The 18,921-nt window shown below is 38.2% G+C and overlaps 2 protein-coding genes across 3 annotated transcripts in view; both read left to right on the top strand.

Moving 5' to 3' along the window:
* The first annotated feature begins 80 nt into the window (after nt 1–80).
* Nucleotides 81–1,706, top strand: nop10 (NOP10 ribonucleoprotein homolog (yeast)). The gene is made up of 2 exons (XM_014021817.1): nt 81–274; nt 1,385–1,706. The coding sequence occupies exons 1-2, from the start codon at nt 221–223 to the stop codon at nt 1,523–1,525; spliced, it is 195 nt and encodes a 64-aa protein (XP_013877271.1). The 5' UTR covers nt 81–220; the 3' UTR covers nt 1,526–1,706.
* A 617-nt stretch (nt 1,707–2,323) lies between these two features.
* Nucleotides 2,324–18,921, top strand: part of slc12a6 (solute carrier family 12 member 6) — a 51,381-nt gene continuing 34,783 nt past the window's right edge. The window contains exons 1-2 of one of the 2 annotated variants that reach the window (XM_014021815.1): nt 2,324–2,489; nt 10,578–11,266. In XM_014021815.1, the coding sequence (XP_013877269.1) occupies nt 11,053–11,266 (214 nt within the window). In that variant the 5' untranslated portion in view covers nt 2,324–2,489; nt 10,578–11,052. Of the gene's footprint in view, nt 2,490–2,557; nt 2,656–10,577; nt 11,267–18,921 lie in introns of those variants that run through there. The other variant, XM_014021816.1, reaches the window with a different exon arrangement.

Genomic DNA, 18,921 nt, shown 5'->3' with positions numbered 1-18,921 from the left:
CAAATCAAATCAATAACAAATGAATTTTACAGATAAACTCAGTTTCCCATGATGCTAAGCGGCAGAACTGCTGAACCGGATATCCGCCTTTTCTTGGGACGCAAAGTGAAATTCGCTGCACGTGGGGGGTTACTCTATGAAAAAGACCCCGTTTTTATCCCAATAACATCAGTTCACCTTTATTTTTACTTTGAAAACTTTACATCAGGCTGTTATCGGGATGTTCCTGCTCTTTTACCTCGATGAGAACGGAGACAGAGTCTACACTCTGAAGGTAACGCGTCGTGTTKACATGAGATTTAGCTCGTTAGCACATTGTGGCTACATTGTTTAGCTAATATCAAACCTTGTTTTATTAAATAATTAAAAAACTGTTTGTGTTATGCAGTTACTGTTATTATGAAAGGGGTAAAAAGGAAACCATTACATCCTATAAATTAAAGTTGTTTATTTAGGATATTTAAAAAACTGAGGCCGGTGTTAAATGCTTTTTAAATTTAGAGTCAAGCATAACRTTACAACGAAGTAACGTTTTAAAATCACATATTGCACAATTAAAGGAATAAAAAATAACTACATAAAAGCACAGTTAAAGTAGAGAAACGTAAAAATCTAATGTGCTTAAATTAAACGCCTGTTTGTAGGCAAACATCTCAATTGAGCAATAATGAAAAGGTTAATTTGTGTTTTCTCAATTGAAAACCTCTGCAATTAWATTAATATATTTAGGATGTCTGTCTATTTCAGCATACCAAAAGATTAAAGTGACCTGTGACATGCACTTCCTATAATTACAAAACAATTGGAAGAAAATCTATTAATGTATAGGAATTTTGGCACAATACAGGATTTTACTTACTCCCATAATTGCCATWTATGTTTACTTTGGGAGGTCAGAGTGCATCAGTAAGTGATAACAAAGGTATATTCCCTTCTGTTTTATTTTCCTTTAGAAACTCTGACTCTTGTCTGGCAGAGAGTAACTCTAAATAATCTACAGAAATGTTAGTCTTTGCTGCTGTTGTGTTGTAAGCCACTGCAGTAATGCTGTGTTTACTTTGCATCCTCTTACTGCTCATGCACATATTTCATCAACTGCTCATCTCAGTGGCATGAATTCTGTGCAACATGTTGGTAATCGTTAATATTTATAGGCACTTACAGCATTCAAAAACAGACCTATACTGGTGTTTTATAATGTAAAAGTTATTTTTTATCCCTAAATGAACAGATATTGTAACACTATTTTACTAAGAATGTTTTATTAAAAATGTTTTCTATATAAAATGGCACTTTGTCAGATTTTTAAAAAAATGTTTAAATGTTTTAACTTCCCTAGTGCTCAGTGGATTTTTTTTTTTTTCGCCCTCTTCGTCTCCAACAGAAGGTGAATCCCACCGGGCAGCCCACCAGCTCAGCCCACCCTGCTCGTTTTTCTCCCGATGACAAGTTCTCCAGACACCGCGTGATGTTGAAGAAACGCTTTGGCATCCTGCTCACCCAGCAGCCCAGGCCTGTTCTGTGAGGGTGGGAGATGGTGGTGGGAAGAGACCTGGAGTCCTGGAGGAGAACAGCTGGAAGATGAAGAGCCTGGATTTAAAAAGACTTTGTTAGATTTTTCTTTTACAGAAGGTTTTTGTTATAGGGTTCCATTGAGATTATTGTCATTTCTTTCTGATAAATAAATGTTCAATTATGGTTTGCAATTCGTAGTTGTGTGTTTTGAAATCTTAACTGATTGACAACTTAACAAATCATAACAAATCATAGTAATCATAAGCTGTGAGTGTAAAAATATAATTCAGATGTGCCACTAAACAACACTAAAAGTGATGGTCCCCACAAACACTTATGTAAAATAAGCCAGTATMATTGGAAAAGACGGGTTAAGATGGAAAAAGGCTGTTTTGACAATAAAAGAAATTAAACATAAAAGCATTTTGTTACCCATCTGAAGCCTCGTGTTTTAAAACTAGAAAAACAGGAATGTGTTTAAGAGATTTTATGGAAAAATTTAAAATAAGTTTGATTAAAAAGAAAGTTTGGTGAAAGTTAAGTTTAGTGTTCTTTACAAGTGTATGCTTTGCTGTTTTGAAACATTGTCAGAAGTCAACAAACTAGTGTTGACTCTACATTTATGTTTTATCATTCATAAAAATACCCAACTGTAATTTTCATACTTTATTTCCTTCAAATATGCTTAGTTTTATTGATCCAGGCTGACTAATAATTTTAACAACCATTCAATAGTGAACAAGTCTTGTAAAAACTACATTTCCCTATGCTCCATAAAATGTGTTGCTAAAGCGCATGCGCAAGACTACTTGAGCCACGGCAAGAAGAAGCTTCTGACGTGCGCGCGCTCAGTATTGACTCCTCGTTCGGTCAACAAAGTGTATTGATAAAGCAGCATTAGGGAGCCAAATTTTCCGCATATAACTGGGGAAAAAATCGTACGGCGGGATATTTTTAAAGAAGACCTGAGACAGGTAGGAGTTTGATTAAAGTGACATTTGTTTTCCTTAAACATTTTCAGTGTGGATACATTGCCGCTGCGGGGGAGCTAACTGCAGGTCTACGGAGTTGACTGTAAATCGACAGCGTGGCTAGCCACCGGCTAACATTAGCCTTGGCTGTAGTGACCGACTCAAGCCGGTACGACCGCCGTCCTTACCTGCTTCGAGCTGCAGCTCACTGCCTCATCATGCGTCACGTTACGCTGTAGCATTACCAACACAAAAAAATAAATAAAAACTTTACCACGAAACATGCTAATTTTATTTCAGTTTATCCGAGCGCGCGCATCTAATTTTTTAGCCGTAAAATGAGTTTCATCTGATACAGCAGCTTCAGTAATTTCACCGTTTTTGTCACGGAACACCTGCTTATCTTACTGCGATATAACCAGCTCTGAGTGTGTTATAATAAGACCGGATCGAGCCACAGATATTACAACCAGCTTTAATTGGCTTAGAATGGAAGCTGAGTGGCGATCATCATCATCATCTGCCGGGTTTTTCCTTCAGTTCATGAATGATCACTTATTTGTGCTTTGATTAATGTATTTATCACCAAAGGAAGATCATCAAGACAACATGATGTCTTTAATTTGAATACATTAAATAATCATAGCACTATTTATATTGTATGTTTATATTATCATTAGAGGGTGATAGAGGGCTCAGTAGTTATACTAAAATAATAAGAGAGGCCTGATCGGTTAAATAATAAACATATTTAAGAAATGTGAGGAGAAATCAGTGATTGGCATCCTGACACAGKACTATTATAATTCAAGGGAATAATTCTTGATAGATCTGTTAATTTTAAATAACACCAGTTTTCTAGACTAGCTGGAGAGCTGCTAGAAATGAGAACAAAATGTCTTGTATCACTCTGCCAAGCTGATATTTTTAATTTGACTTTGTTTTTAAACAACAAATATTAGTAGTAAATCCTAGTAATCACCTCCCCCCAGTTTATTGTTCAGCTGCGTCTCAGAAAGTAGACCTTTATTAGTCTTTGTAGTGGGTACAGAAGCCTCCTGATGCTTTATGCTGATTTATGAGTGTATCTGTATTTGCACGGTCAACAAGACTAGAAAACCACGCATTAATTGTGATTTTTTTTTGTTGTTGCTTCAAACCCAAACAGCCTCAGGGGGAGACCACAATGAAAATAAAATGTTCCAGTTGGCCCTCTTGATGGCAAATTGAGCAGGAAGTTTACTAAATCAGCCTCCTCCCACTCTCATGCCAAGTACATGATTTCTGTCTGAACTTGAAGGTTTATTATTATTATTTTTTTCATTTCAGCTTCACCTCCTCCCTGTGCACGTTGAAGGGCCAGGCAGCGTTAGAAAACAGAACAACAAGCCTTTGCCTCTGCATGCAGAGGGAGAGCCGGCGCTCTCTGGCACAACCGGTTGGAACCGCTCTCCTTTTAATAATTAAATTATGATCCAAGTCTGAAGAAAGAGTGGAAAGAAACAAAAAAAGCGGTTTTTGGCATTCTTCACACGTCGTGTTGCATTCTTCCCAGAATGCGAGTGTTAATTAGTACTTAGCTCAACGCTTGGAAAGCATCTGGGACATCAGCGAGCTTCACACCTCGGTCATTTAGAGAGCTGTCAAGCTGCTGTGAAAGGATGTTACTCTGCTTCTACCATTCACAACAGTGTGTTAAAGGGGTATTTCTACCATTCTGCTCTGAGGGGTTCTGTGGAAGGCTTTTAACTATAATATCTTAACGGCTTGAACAGTCTCAGTTTGGAGAAATAGAGTTTAGGCTCTTCCACGAGACACCTCTGGCTGTGGCTTGGATGCATTCTGACYGCCTCGGTGTGACTTCTAAATTGATTGAGGCGGTGAGTAATAAACAAGAGATACAGCGGGTAAAATAATTATTGAACATGTCACCATTTTTCTCAGTAAATATATTACTAGAGGTGCTAATGACATGAAATTTTCACCAGATGTTGGTAACAACCCAAGTGATCCATACATACAAAGAAATYAAACCATAAATGTCCAGAAATGAAGTTATTTGTAATAATGTGGAATGGCACAGGGAAAAAGTATTGAACACATGAAGAAAGGGAGGTGTAAAAAGGCATGGAAAGCCAAGACACCAGCTGAACTCTCTCAGTAATTAGAAAKCAAGCCTGCCCCTTGTCAGTGCAAGTTGATATCAGCTGGTTCAGTCCCAAATGATGGCCAGGTATCACACAAGAACCATCTGATGATGGGTAAAAGTAAAGAGCTCTCTCAAGGCCTTCACAACCTTATTGTTGCAAAGTATAATGATGGCATCGGTTACAGAAGAATGTCTAAACTTCTGAAGGTTCAGTGAGCACTGTTGGGACCATAATTCAGAAGTGGAAAGAACATCATTTCACCATAAACCGACCACGACCAGGTGCTCCTCACAAGATTTCTGACAGAGGAGTGAAAAGAATTATCAGAAGAGTTGTCCAAGAGCCAAGGACCACTTGTGGAGAGCTTCAGAAAGACCTGGAATTAGCAGGTACGTTTGTTTCAAAGAAAACAATAAGTAATGCACTGAACCACCATGGCCTGTATGCACGCTCACCATGCAAGACTCCACTGCTGAAGAAACAGCATGTTGAAGCTCCTTTAAAGTTTGCTGCACAACATTTAAACAAGCCTGTGTAATACTGGGAGAATATAGTCTGGTCAGATGAGACCAACATTGAACTGTTTGGATGCCAGAATACACATCATGTTTGGAGGTCAAATGGCACTGCACATCAGCCCAAAAACACCATACCAACAGTGAAGTTTGGAGGTGGGAACATCATGGTGTGGGGCTGTTTTTCAGCATATGGTACTGGCAAACTTCAAATAATTGAAGGAAGGATGAGTGGAAAAATGTACAGAGACATTCTTGATAAAAATCTGCTTCCATCTACCAGGATGATGAAGATGAAACGTGGCTGGACATTTCAGCAAGACAATGAGCCCAAACACAAAGCCAAGGAAACTCTCAGTTGGTTTCAGAGAAAGAAACTAAAGCTGCTGGAATGGCCCAGCCAATCACCTGACCTGAATCCAACAGAAAATCTATGGAAAGAACTAAAGATCAGAGTTCATAGAAGAGGTCCACGAAACCTTCAAGATTTGAAGACTGTTTGTGGAAGAATGGGCCAAAATCACACCTGAGCAATGCATGCCACTAGTTTCTCCATACAGGAGGYGTCTTGAAGCTGTCATTGACAACAAAGGCTTTTGTACAAAGTATTAGATAAATTTCAGTAAGTGTGTTCAATACTTTTTCCCTGTGCCATTCCACATTATTACAAATAACTTCATTTCTGGACATTTATGGTTTGATTTCTTTGTATGTATGGATCACTTGGGTTGTTACCAACATCTGGTGAAAATTTCATGTCATTAGCACCTCTAGTAATATATTTACTGAGAAAAATGGTGACATGTTCAATACTTATTTTACCCGCTGTATGCTCCAAGACTGCAAAGACAATTTAGGAAAAGACCAGCCTAGATTGTCAGCGTTAATCCTCAGCTCTACGTGGTTATGCTCCAATGACTCTTGCTTGTTTGCTACCAGTTTCACTTAACAATAGCTACGAAATAGAGTGCTGATAATTACAGTGACAGAAAAGTTTAACTTTTATCTCTAATTTAATTATAGTTTCGGTCTCGTTGGCATCAGTTTGTAATAGGGATGTACGATATATCAGCATTAACATTGGTATCGGCCGATATTGGTCATTTTTTAGAATATCGGTTCAGTAAATAAAACTGGGCTGATATTAACGTCTGATATTCATTTCCCACTTTTTACTTTTGTGTTTCTGTTTCAGGAGGGGAAATGGTTGGTTGAGTGGAATCTGTTAGATCATGATAGTGAAATTGACGCTGCATAGCTAGGAATAACTGAAGTAGGGAGTCATGTCAGTGGCCTTGTAATTTTTTCACGGTATTGAAAAAAAAGACACAAGTACGTTTGTGCGTATATTTATATACAGGGTTCATGCAGGGTCTTAAATGTCTAAAAAAAATCTAAAATTTGAAAATCAAATTTTAGGCCTAAAAAGTATAAAAAACCCAGATTTTCATCCAGGGTCTTAAATTTTATTTTGTCAAGTCTTTTTTTTTTTTTTTTTTTTTTTACTTTCGATCATTACCAAGAAGCGTTGGCTGCATAAATAAACAGAGTAAAACAGTAATCAGAGGTTGACGCGATCTGTGTTCATGAAGGGCAAAGTTTGCCACCAGTCTTTATATGCACTAAAAACCACAAGTCCTGTGATAACTGCAGGCAAAAAATGGCACAGTTTGCTTCAGTGTTTTCAAYCTCTTTGCCATTACAACTCTGCATACGGCAGCTTGTTCACCCACCCAAAAAACAAAGAAGWTCAGTCATGTCCACTGCTTGTCGTTTAACCACGAGAAAGTGTGTTTTCAATGAGACTTGGCTTGATATCAGTGATTTTTGCTCTCTGTTGGAAGTGATCAACAGCAGTCGATATGAAGTTCTCATAGATATGACTGTTTCATTAAAATAATTTAATGTTCTTGTATTAAAATTAAATATTCTTTAATAACTAAATTGATAGCAATAAAAGGTTTCTGTGTTAAAATTTCTGGGACCATTTGAATGTTTCTGTTAATGCGTGAGTTTGGTCTTAAATGTCATTCCTAATGGTCTTAACAGGTCTTAAATTTTACTTAATGAAACCTGCATGAACCCTGTATATAAGTAATTTGTGTGTTTGTGTAATATCGGTTATTGGTCATAACCAATAATAATATTGGATCTTAATATTGGATCGATATCGGCTGAAATTTTCATATCAGTACATCCCTAGTTTGTAAGGATCGATTGATGTTTTCTCACCAGCTTGTTAAGCTAAAGCCTGGTTCTAGCCCAGAAAAACTGAGAAGTTGTCTTGCTGATATGTTTGTGACCCTTGTGCACAATCTGTCAAAACTAGTTTCTTGCCAAATATTTTGTAATTAGTCAGAAATATGTGGGTGTGCTTGTTTGCAAAAAAGGTTGCAGTATATGCGCAGAAGAGACGGTGTGGAGACACAGGCAGCTCTCCATGGCTGTGCAGGCTGAGAGAAAATGTGCTTCTCCTGGGTAGCGTAGGGACACGTTCCCACACCTTCCCAACAGTTGAATTTAGTCTCTCCTGGCAGGTGCTGCAAAGATATCTTTATATTCTGTTTGGGTCAAATTTTTCTGTAACGTTTTCTGAACTATTACGTCAAATTATCTATGACGGAATCGCTAAATAATGTTCRGGTTTATCAACTACAATTTCCTCGTCTTAATTCTCTGGTTCTGGGTCAGATTCTGGCTTCAACATGTAAGGCTGGATGGACAAGTCTTCTGTTGTTGACATCTTTTAATTAAATTGCAAATGAAACGGTTCTGCATTAGAAAATGCTAACCCCTCTCTCACACCGGAGTGGAGTGGTCAGGATGGGGTGCGGGGCTTGAAGTGTCTCAAAGTGCCTGTGACATTAAATTTTTGTAATAAACATGATTGCTGTTTTAAAACATAACATTATTAGCATATTACAAAACAAATTTCATGCCCCTCAGATATTTCCACATGAAGACACAGGAAGTGATGTCAAAGGGGAATGTCTGCATGTAAACAGAGCATTGTTACAACAGCTGATAACAGACTGTAGAGAAGAATCTGATGTTTCTGTAGATTAATTTGAGTCTTTATCAAACATAGATGATGAAGAGTTAAAGTTTAAATGATACTGTTTTAATAAACAGAGACCAGAGAGTTTAATTTATTAATGAGTTCCCCTTTGATGTCACTTCCTGTTTCACTTTGGCTGAGCCAAATCCAAAAGAAAGTAGGCCAGTTATGTGACAAAATGGGTAAAATCATGTTTATCATGCCAAGTTTCCTAAGTATAAAAATGTTTTCTTTGAGTTTTTGTATTTGAAGGATATGCATGTCACAGGTACTTTAAGGAACAAAACCACCTACTTTGAGACACACATCAGGAAAGGAGTGAAAGAGGTGCTGGTAAAGTTAAAACACGGAGGAATTCAGTCCAAAGCATTGTAGTTCTGCTTTACAAAGACCCCAACTGCATGATTTAAATGTAAAAAGGAAGAATTTCAAAGTATATGTCTACTTAAAAAGAGAAAATAAAATAAAAGTTATTTTCATTGTTTTCAACCACTGTGAATTTTAAGACATTTCTTAAAGTTTAAAAATAATAATATTGGTGACAAAATAAACAATTTTGTTAGAATTTCGTCTTTCACACATTTATACATCCCGGGGAGAACAGTTTCAGTCAGATGTTTACATACTGTAGTTTTGGTTCGAGCACCTGAACGAGCTGCTTGAAGTCCTTGTTTCCCACTACAGAGTACAGTGTAAATCTTTGTAAACAAAAGTTGCCATGGCCTCTGTTATCTTTACTTGCTCTCAGAAGCTAACATTAGCACTGACCGTCAACCTCATGTAAACATACGGCAAGCCAGGAGTGACACAAAACACAGAAACACGCGTCAACTTCATCAGGCACCGGACACCACAGGGAAAACCCATCTCATGACCTGTGAATCGATCATATTATTCCAAAATTGATTAAATAGATTTTTTACCCAGCCCTACCCATTTCACAATTATTCACAAATAAATTTATGGCTAATTCTCAAGTGTAAATTAAAAAACTGATAGTCATGCTTAATACTTCAAGTGGAGCCTGCAGCACTTTGGTCAGAAACAGTATTTCTTCTGTTTCTGCTGAAATAAATACAGTTCATTTCATATTACTGACATAGTGCCAACTCACAACAAAACTATCTAATGCAGTGGTGCCAAAACTTTTTATCTTCTGACCCACAAAATATCCATGGCAAAAACTTGTGACCCCAAATATTATTGGTCTGAGTACACAAACTATGTTAATAACCCTAAAAACACAGGCTTTTTGACAATCTTAACAGCTTGTACACAAATATAAATACTTATTTATACTTATTTTGTGTTTTTTGTAATAATTATAGGGAAAATATTACATCAGCAATTATTTTATTACCCTTTACATTGATTCCTGGAGATTATCCAAGGTGCTTCATGACCCATAATTGGGTCCCAAGCCCAACTTTGGGAACCAAAGTGCAGTGGTTCCCAAACCTTTCAGCTTTTGACCCACAAAATAACAGTAGCAGAGACCTGTGCCCCTGCTATTTTTGGATGATAAAACATTTGTATCAGGTCAACAAAACATGGGCATAGTAACAATATTTTTATACTACATTTATCCATTTTAAATACACTAACCTCACTCCTTTGTAACAACTAAGGAAAAAATGTAATTAATTCAGAAAATCTTTTCAGGACCCCACTTTGATGTTTCGCGACCCCACTTTGGGTCCCGACCCCAACTTTGGGAAACACTGCTCTAATGGGACTATTATTAGATACAATCAAGTTCAGTTTAAAACAGATCCAGATTAAAAAAAAATCAAATTGCAATACAACTGGATTTATTATATTGCAAAATCTAACCACATAATTCAAACTGACTGTGAGGTTAAAGGTTTATAAAACTGTTTGTGTGGACCACTTTGACATTTTTGAGACGATTTGTTTCGAGACCATGTGAATCCACTTTGTCTTGGTTCCCAACTTTTAATGTGTGAAATATCCCTTTGTTTCCTACACAAAGGACCAATGTATGGAAATGAACATGTGGAGAAGATAGCTGGCATTTTGTGTGGAGAGAAATGTTGACCTAAAACTAAGAAAACAAGAAAGCTTTAAGGCAGCACATGAATATTTGCTTTCTGGAGCAACAAAAGAGAAACTGTTGAACTGCTGAATGAATTATTTTATTTTCAGAAAACCACATGACACAGAGCTGCTTGTTACTGGGGAAAATCCGAATTACAGACTTTATTGAGGCAATTAAACTCCCTAATTTACATTTGCATAATGTTTTTAACGTTACCTAAATTAAATAAAGTTTTTGTTTCTTTTCCCTTCTGTTGCCCCCACCCCATCACTGCACCCCCTGTCTGTGATAACTGTTGGGTGATGAAAGTATATGAAGACATTTTATTAGTCAGGGCACATGTCAGGCAAAGTTTAGATACATGGACTTGAACAGTCTTAGACAAAAAGACTAAATTAACGCACAAAATTCAGTTTTGCAGCACATGACCCTTAACTTTTTATGAATGTCATCTTAGCTGCTAGAAAGTGTTCAGCACACAGTTATATTTGATAAACTGACCATCTGTGGTGGCAACTACAAGAGTGCTGAATTTCAGTCAGAATCAGGAAGATTTAGATCCTTTCTTTCACATGCTGGTTGGAAGACGACCAGTTTGCTTCAATGGCGCATTTCAGCAACAAAAGGAGAAGTTGTAGGGGGAGCTGTTACCTCAGCATCAGCTGGGAGATAGCCTAGCCTAGTTCAGCTCAGCTCAGCACAGCTAACTAGTCCAGAAGTAGTCCCTCCCCTCCCTTATCCTCCTGCATCTCCTGCCCCTGCTAACCCCTCCAAGTGAGCTGCCATGGCATCGGTCCGCTTCACCGTGACGCCCACCAAGGCCGAGGACCTCCCGGGGCTGTCCGACACGTCGCCCGACCTCAGCTCCCGCCCGTCCAACCGAGTTCGCTTTGGCTCCGGGGAGAGCGTGAATCGAAGCGAGCCGCCCAGCGAGGCAGGTGTGACCAGCGCGACGGGAGGAGAGGCTGGAACGCCGGATCACTGCAGTGTAGAACAAGGTGAGGCGCACGCTCATTCGCACGAGCTTGATGTGCTGCTAACGTGCCTCGTCATACAGCTCTGAAAATATGGTTCATCCTTCTAATTTAGCAGTATCCAATCCTGGTCCTCGACCACAATCCTGCATGTTTACTCTGCTCCAACTCACCTGATTCAGTGTCTGAATTACCTCTTGAGGTTCTGCAGAAGCCTTTTAATCATTCATTCATTCATTCATTCATTCATTCATTCATTCAATCATTCATTCATTCATTCATTCATTCATTCATTCATTCAAATCAAGTGTTTTAGGTCAAAACCTCTAAAACAGGGGTGCCCAAACATTTTCCCTCAGAGGGCCAAAATTAAAATCAGTCTGAGGGCCGCAGGCCAAGTGCACAAATATAAGAAATGCAAGTAATTCTTAAGTAAAGTTGTTTTGTTTTTCATGATTAAGCTAGCAGCCAGTGCAGTTGCCCACATTTTTTTTTTGTTTTGTTTTGTTTAGTTTTTTTTTTTTCAGCCCATGGACATGGAGAAAATTCAACGTATGCTCAGGTGACTTTTCATAATTTAAAATTTGAGTATATGGGTTCTTATAAGGTGTGAAAATCTAGACATGGGCTTAAACTAATCTAAATGTCTCTCGTAGTTACTTGTATTTTATATTACAATCTAGTAACCAGGACAACTGCTTTTGGGCCGAATCAAATGGCTTGGCGGGCCAATTTTGGCCCACGGGCCCCACTTTGGGCACATCTGCTCTAAAACATAGAATAATGGCCCTCAACGACCAGGATTGGACACCTAGGTTCTAATTGTACAATCCTGCTTTTTTATTGCCAAATAGAGACAACCTACTGCTTGAACCTGTAAGTTTGTTACATGACAGATTAAAAAACACACAAGGCCTTTTCACATAACTGTTGGGTGATGTTACCACAAAGATGATCCCCTGATTAGGCTGCCTCCACCTCTTCACATATCACCAGTCAAGACGACCACGTCCCACCATCAGTTTTTATAAATGAAGGTGGCGCACATGGAGTGTTGATGTGGAAAACTACCTACCTAAACCAAGGTTATTTTTTCATCAATACAAATTTGTACACGTTGAAAAGAGGTTCTTTTTAGTGATACATCTTAATGCATATAGGTGTGATGGGTCAAAAATTACTTGGCTTTTATGTAGGATTTTGAAAGAAGGTGTTAACACTTCAAGCCAATCCCAGCTACTGAAGCTGTAACGTGGCTACCCACCTCTGTCCAAGCTGGCGCAATTTATTCTTTATGTGTCTTCCTCTGGCTTCATGAAATTATTGTGGTCACCCCCACTTTCCTTACAAATTTTATAAAATTTTACATAAGGGAAAAATTACAGTGTAAAGACTGAAATGTCTGTTATATCTCAGCGAACCTGAAGATTACCACCAAGCTAAAGAAAACCAAACAGGACGTCGTTATGACACCCCTCTAGAGTAAATGTAGACAAGTAGTTTGTAGTTTTCTTGTTTATGTTCAAGTGAATCTTTGTTTGAGTCACTAGATTTTGGTTWAATTCAGGGTTTCCATTTGTTTGTTTTTTTAATTCTCTATTTAGGCTGTGCACTAGAAGATGTTTGTGTAAATGACTTAATGTGTTGAAAAGAAAAAAATTCACAAGATTAATTTTTACTTTATTTTGACAAGTTGTATAAACAGAAAGATGGAAACACTTTGTGAGTCATTGTGGATGGTTGAAACAAATGTAGAAATTTTATGTTTAGACTTGAACTTTTGTTTTCTGACATGAGTGAAGTTTGTCACTAGAAGTGTTCACTTCTTATGTCACATCTGGACTTTCTCTTTAAGCGAGCATACTTACATCCTGTCTGCTTGTCTAGTAGGGCTGGACGATATGGCAAAAAAAAATGATCACAATTAATTTTTTCATATCGGCCGAACTCGATTAATATCACGATTTTTTGACTAAGAAATAATTCAACAAATAAATAGCTACAGAAACTTAAAAATAAAGAATGGCTGTTATTTCACTTTCACTAATATTTCAAATAGCTGTGGTTCAGTAGAACATTAAATTATTTTTGTAAGGTATTTAAAAGAATATTTACCAAGGGAAAAAAACATTTATCTGTAAATCATAGAATCTCACATTAATAAAGTTATCCTTTAGTAAAATTAAAGTTTTAGAATTGAATTTCACATTAAATATGCCATAAAGAAGCATAAACCCTACAAAACAGCAACAATTTGTGCACACTTGCCAACTGAATAGGATCTAAGCTCATTATTTACTTTTGTTATGGAAGGAACCCCCACCCCCTCCTGTTTACAGAGCTTAAACAACGGACAACTCTGTTTCTTTTTTTCTGAAAGACATATCTGATTCTGCACACGACAACGTGTTGCATAAACTCCCAGCTTCTGAGTGTTCAGGAGTTTGCAGCGTCTCTCAGCTGCTGTTTGTGATGAGACTCAGACAGGAAGTCGTGTCCAGCTCATCGTGTGCCAATAAAACACAGAAAAGTTCTTCTCCAGATAAAAGAAGAACCACTGGGACATTGTTCTGTCCTAAACGTCACCCTAAGATCGTGTCATATTTTTGGAGGACCCGGAGCTCAGAGCTCGCCCTGCATGCCTGTTAGCAGGTAACAGCAGGTACAGTAAGCGACAGCAGCCAAATATACCTCAGAAACTCGCCCAAATAGCTCTGTGAGATTCAGCGTTTTATACTGGATTGCTTTGGTTAATTCTGTGATTCCGTCTGCGTTTCATTAGCAATTTATAAAGTGAAGTGGAGCAGGAGAAGGTGGATTCTGATTGGCTGTTGTCACGCACATTTCCGCCATGTTTGATCGAGCAAAGAGGCTCATAGCTGATCACCGTGATCGACCTGAATTTTTTCTCGATCAATAATCGTGATCAAATAATGGCCCAGCCCCATTGTCTAGTCCAGGGGTTCTCAATCCTGGTCCTCAAAGACCCCTATCTAAAACATCTAAAACATGTTTTAGATGTTTCCCTGCTTTGGTACACCTAATTTAAATGACTGGCAGACTTCTGCAGAACTTAGACTTACTGAAGAGCAGGGAAACAACAAAAACGTGCAGAATAATGGCCCTAGAGCAGTGGTACCCAAACTTTTCAGCTTTTGACCCACAAAATACCAGCAAGCAGAGACCTGTGCCCCCAGATGTTGTTGGTTGATACACATAGTTTTCAGGTCAAATAAACAAGAGCGTAGTAACATTATTTATTTTGTTATTTTTGTCCATTTTAAGTACACTAATCTTTTTATGTTGTAATAACAAAAGCAAAAAAATGTTGTCGGTTGTCATTTTTTGTGTAATTAATTCAGAAAATATTTTCAGGACCCCACCTTGATGTTCCAGGACCCCACTTTGGGTCCCAACCCCAACTTTTGGGAACCACTGCTCTAGGACCAAGAACCACTGGTCTAGACCAACAGTTCTCAAACTTTTAAATAGGGGTGCTGATTTATCAGCACAGATTTTCTTAATTTTGGGAGATCAATGTTTTTCTACAAAATAAGACTGGAATAATTGAAGGTGTACAACACCCGACAGCATCAGTTATTAAAAAATTAATATTGGCCAAAATCGGAATTGTCAGGTCAGGCTTTTTAAAGATCGGTGATCGGCCAGAAAACTGCAATAGGCGCACCCCTAGTTTTCAGTTTTTGACCCACAAACATGAACAGAGAACTGTGCCCCCAACTATTTTGGGGTAATAAACATGGTTATCAGGTCAAATAAACAAGAATATAATAACAGTATTCATTATGTTACTTTTATCGATTTCAAGTACACTAATCTTACTCTTTTGTAACAATTGTTGTTAGTCATTTTAAAATGTAATTAATTCTGAAATTCTTTGGGAACCACTGGTATATGGGTCCTCACTCATGTCTCAGAGAACCAGGGTTTATTATGTAGCTATTATCATGGTACAGCTCAGCTGAGGTTCTTACTCATGTTTTTTTAACCATACCTTGATGGCCTGTTTTATGTCTTTCCAGGAGTGAATTAAAGGATTTCCACAGCAGTGTAAGAGAGAGTTCAACTTCATTGTTACTGTGGTGAACAAATACTGAGGACTAAAGCACAACTGAATGCTGGCGTGGGCTTTCACTTCCTCTCTGCTGTGGTCTTCCCACCCATAGAACAGAATGCTCTGTAACTACTTTATTAAATGAAAGCTTCCAGCAGAAACCACCTTATCATATCCACTGGGTTTCAACAGGTTATCTTCTACCTGTGAGTGCAGTTTGACACGAGAACTCCCTAAAAACTCCCTAAAATCCTCTGTCAGTGTGCCCCAGGGCAGCTGTGGCTACAATGTAGTTTGCCATCATCAGTGTGTGAATGTGAGTGTGCATGGGTGAATATCTGTAAGTGTAAAGCGCTTTGAGTGTCCTGGATGGCTTGAAAGGCGCTATATAAGTACAGTCCATTTACCATCCATTTACCATTTAAAATCCAATGGATTTTATGAAGGGGATTTGTCATTTATTTACTCACTAATTTTAGTGAGTTGTCATGATGCAGTAATCCACTTTATAAAAGTATGTAAGAATAGCTGTTCAGATTGGCTGTAAGTATGAGGAGATGTAACCGTCTTAACTTCACTGATCCACTTAAAGCAGTTGGATTGAAGTGAGGATGGCCAATGATGTTATTTATTAAGCCTCCATAAATAGAAATGGAGACAGTTAATCTGACTGAGTTTCAATCAGGTTTGCTTTGTGGTTGTTTGTTTAGCTTGACCATATTGTGGTTTCAGCTACTCCTGCTGAGAAAGAGAGAGAGGCATAAAAAATCAGCAGTCTGCTGAAATACAAAGCCTTTTGCTGACAAGAAACATGCTGTTACTGAAGTGAGTGAGTGAAAGTCCTGAAATGCTTACAGGAGGAAAGAAGGTACAGTGAGAACCATCTGTTTCCTTTAGACTGAAAAACATTGTGATTTATTACATTTAAAGTTATTTTTATTGAAGCTTGTGTGTGGAGGTGAAACCATCTGGCTCCAGCTGCTTTCTGCCTCACTGGTTCAAACATGTAAGTTCTAAAAAACTGTGAAATGTTCTGTTCAACAGGTTATCTTCTACCTGTGAGTGCAGTTTGACACGAGAACTCCCTAAAAACTCCCTAAAATCCTCTGTCAGTGTGCCCCAGGGCAGCTGTGGCTACAATGTAGTTTGCCATCATCAGTGTCTGAATGTGAGTGTGCATGGGTGAATATCTGTAAGTGTAAAGCGCTTTGAGTGTTCCTGTTCCACAATTCACACACACACACAAACAAACAACAGCTGTCTTTCTTTCTGTGCATCTGGGTGTGTGAAAAATGAAGTTCAGCAGCTGAGACATTGTGAGAAACCTTATGCAATGTTTTGAATTAAAAGGCAGAAATATGGCAATGTCCACAAGTCTAGTGGTGGCGGTAATGCACTTAAATTAGATGGCCAACCGCCAATAAAATCAAAAGAAGAGTGTCCACCAGTGAGCAGGTGAGGGTTTGATGCATAAGCCTGCTTCGGTTCATGCACTTTGTTCTCCTAACAATTTCTTTTTGTAGTTGTGCTATCGTTTGACAAATCTGACAAAAATAAGTTGTCGTGAAGAAGTTGCGTTATCAGGAAACACCCACATCAGACAAACTACGACTCGGGGGAAACATGGATGTTGACGATCCTGCTCCGCAGGTTACTGGACTGTGAGAAATCTCATGTCAGAGTCAGTCTGTGTGCAGGTGTGTTCTTAACATGCTTTCAGGTGTTTGTATGCCCTCGGTTGTTTTCCTGGGTACTTCTTTTGTTCCTTTGTTTGGATTTAATGCCAGGCTCTTCAAGTCAGTAGTTCCCACGATGCCACCATGCTTTAGCCACTGAATGTTGACTTGCAGATTTTTTAAGAATCTCTATGGGTGTGGGACGTTTTCACACTCACTGTGAACACGATGAAAGGTCACCACCCACAAGCCAAATGCTTTGTTTCCCCTAATTTGTTGAGTATTTTTAGCTACCTCGAGTTCATCTGCTGATAAAATAATAATCAAAAGTTTTGAAGCATTTTGAGATTATTTTATCTTTAGCAGCCAAACCTTTTTGCTTGTAGAATAAATTGGAAACAAAAACAACCATAGTTAGCTTAGTTTTTTTTCAGCTTTTTGTCGTAAAACAATTTGCATTAGTGTTTCACTGATAAAGGTTTTTTTTAACTAGATAAATTGTAAGTTATTTTGCCTGTCTTCAAGCAGCCTCTGGTTCAGTAATCACCAGTTGAGCCAATGTCCTGCCATGATGTGAGCTTTCAAAAATAAAGCCAGGATTTGTTGAACCCTGTGTGCTGGAGGGATGGTGTGGAGCAGGAAATAAAAAAGATGTGTTAACGTCTTCCATTCTAAATCATACGGCAGGTCACGTAGACTGTCATCATTACATGAAACCTGCGAGCTTATTCTTGTCCACATACATTCAGCTCTGTGACTACCTCCTTCAGATTTTTGGCAAAAATATTCCTCAGCAGTGCACGGGTCTGCTAATCAGCTAGTTTATCGGATTAGCTTTGTCATCAACTTTGAAAACCCTTAGTGAGCAATTAGCTTCTGCTAAATTATGTTTTGCCAACTTTGAGGTGGCTAACATTTTATCTTTTTTTTTTTTACAAAGCTTTATTGTAAATAATAACATATCATAGTGAAAAAAGTACGAAATAGGGCTGGGTGATATTGCTTAAAATGTATCTCAACATAAGTGTTTCGCATCAGTCATTTTTTGTTTTACCTATATGAAATGAGGACCAGGGGAAACTGATTAATATTAAAAGTGGTGACTGTTCCTCTTTGATCAACAATTTCCTCTCGAATTGTTGCACTCATCTCCTCCTCTCACTCCTCGTCATTCTTTTTTTATTTTTAAGCATTTATGAGGCACAAGAACAAAACATGAAACTGCTACATATCATGTTATTCAACAGGTTGTTGTTGGCTTACCAAAGAGTGAGTTAGTTGATGCCACCAGCCTTGCTTAGCTGGGCTCCACCTACATCCCTTAGCATGCTGTGCAGTTCAGAATCAGAGTTCAATGAAATAATCAACCTTCTATTTGACACATTTCCATTGCTATTGATCATGTCTGTTGCAGTGTATATTGTTATTGTCCAGCCCTACCACAAAACGACCTTACAAGGGAGCCAGGAATGACGTTACGTTGTAGGGAATCCCGAGTCTCAGACGTTGTCACGTCACCAACAGGATTGTGTCCGTCCCACCAGTCTTCAAAGAAATGAAAATGTGTGATGGGGCTGAGTGACAGTCAACTTACTGGTTAGTGATTAGCTTCTAGTTTGGCTTCCGTCAATTATTTCCTTGTTTAGCTGTTTTGCATATTCAACATTAGCAAAGATATATTTTTAGATAGTGGACTGTGAGTTAGTGAAGCTAACCTTTTGGTTAGCTGTGCCCACCACTGCTCCTCAGATATGTTGGTAATTATTAAGTTATTTTGCAAGACTTTAGTTATGAGTTTGCTAAATCTGCTAGTCACCAATATTTGTATTCCTTTATGTTTCACCAATCCAAAGGATACATGTAATGGGGTATGTATATATATATATATATATTCCAAAGGATACATGTAATGGGGTATGTATATATAT

This window comes from Austrofundulus limnaeus, unplaced genomic scaffold (assembly GCF_001266775.1).
Source record: "Austrofundulus limnaeus strain Quisiro unplaced genomic scaffold, Austrofundulus_limnaeus-1.0 Scaffold307, whole genome shotgun sequence".
NCBI lineage: Eukaryota > Metazoa > Chordata > Actinopteri > Cyprinodontiformes > Rivulidae > Austrofundulus > Austrofundulus limnaeus.
This window is presented reverse-complemented; position numbering and strand designations above follow the sequence as displayed.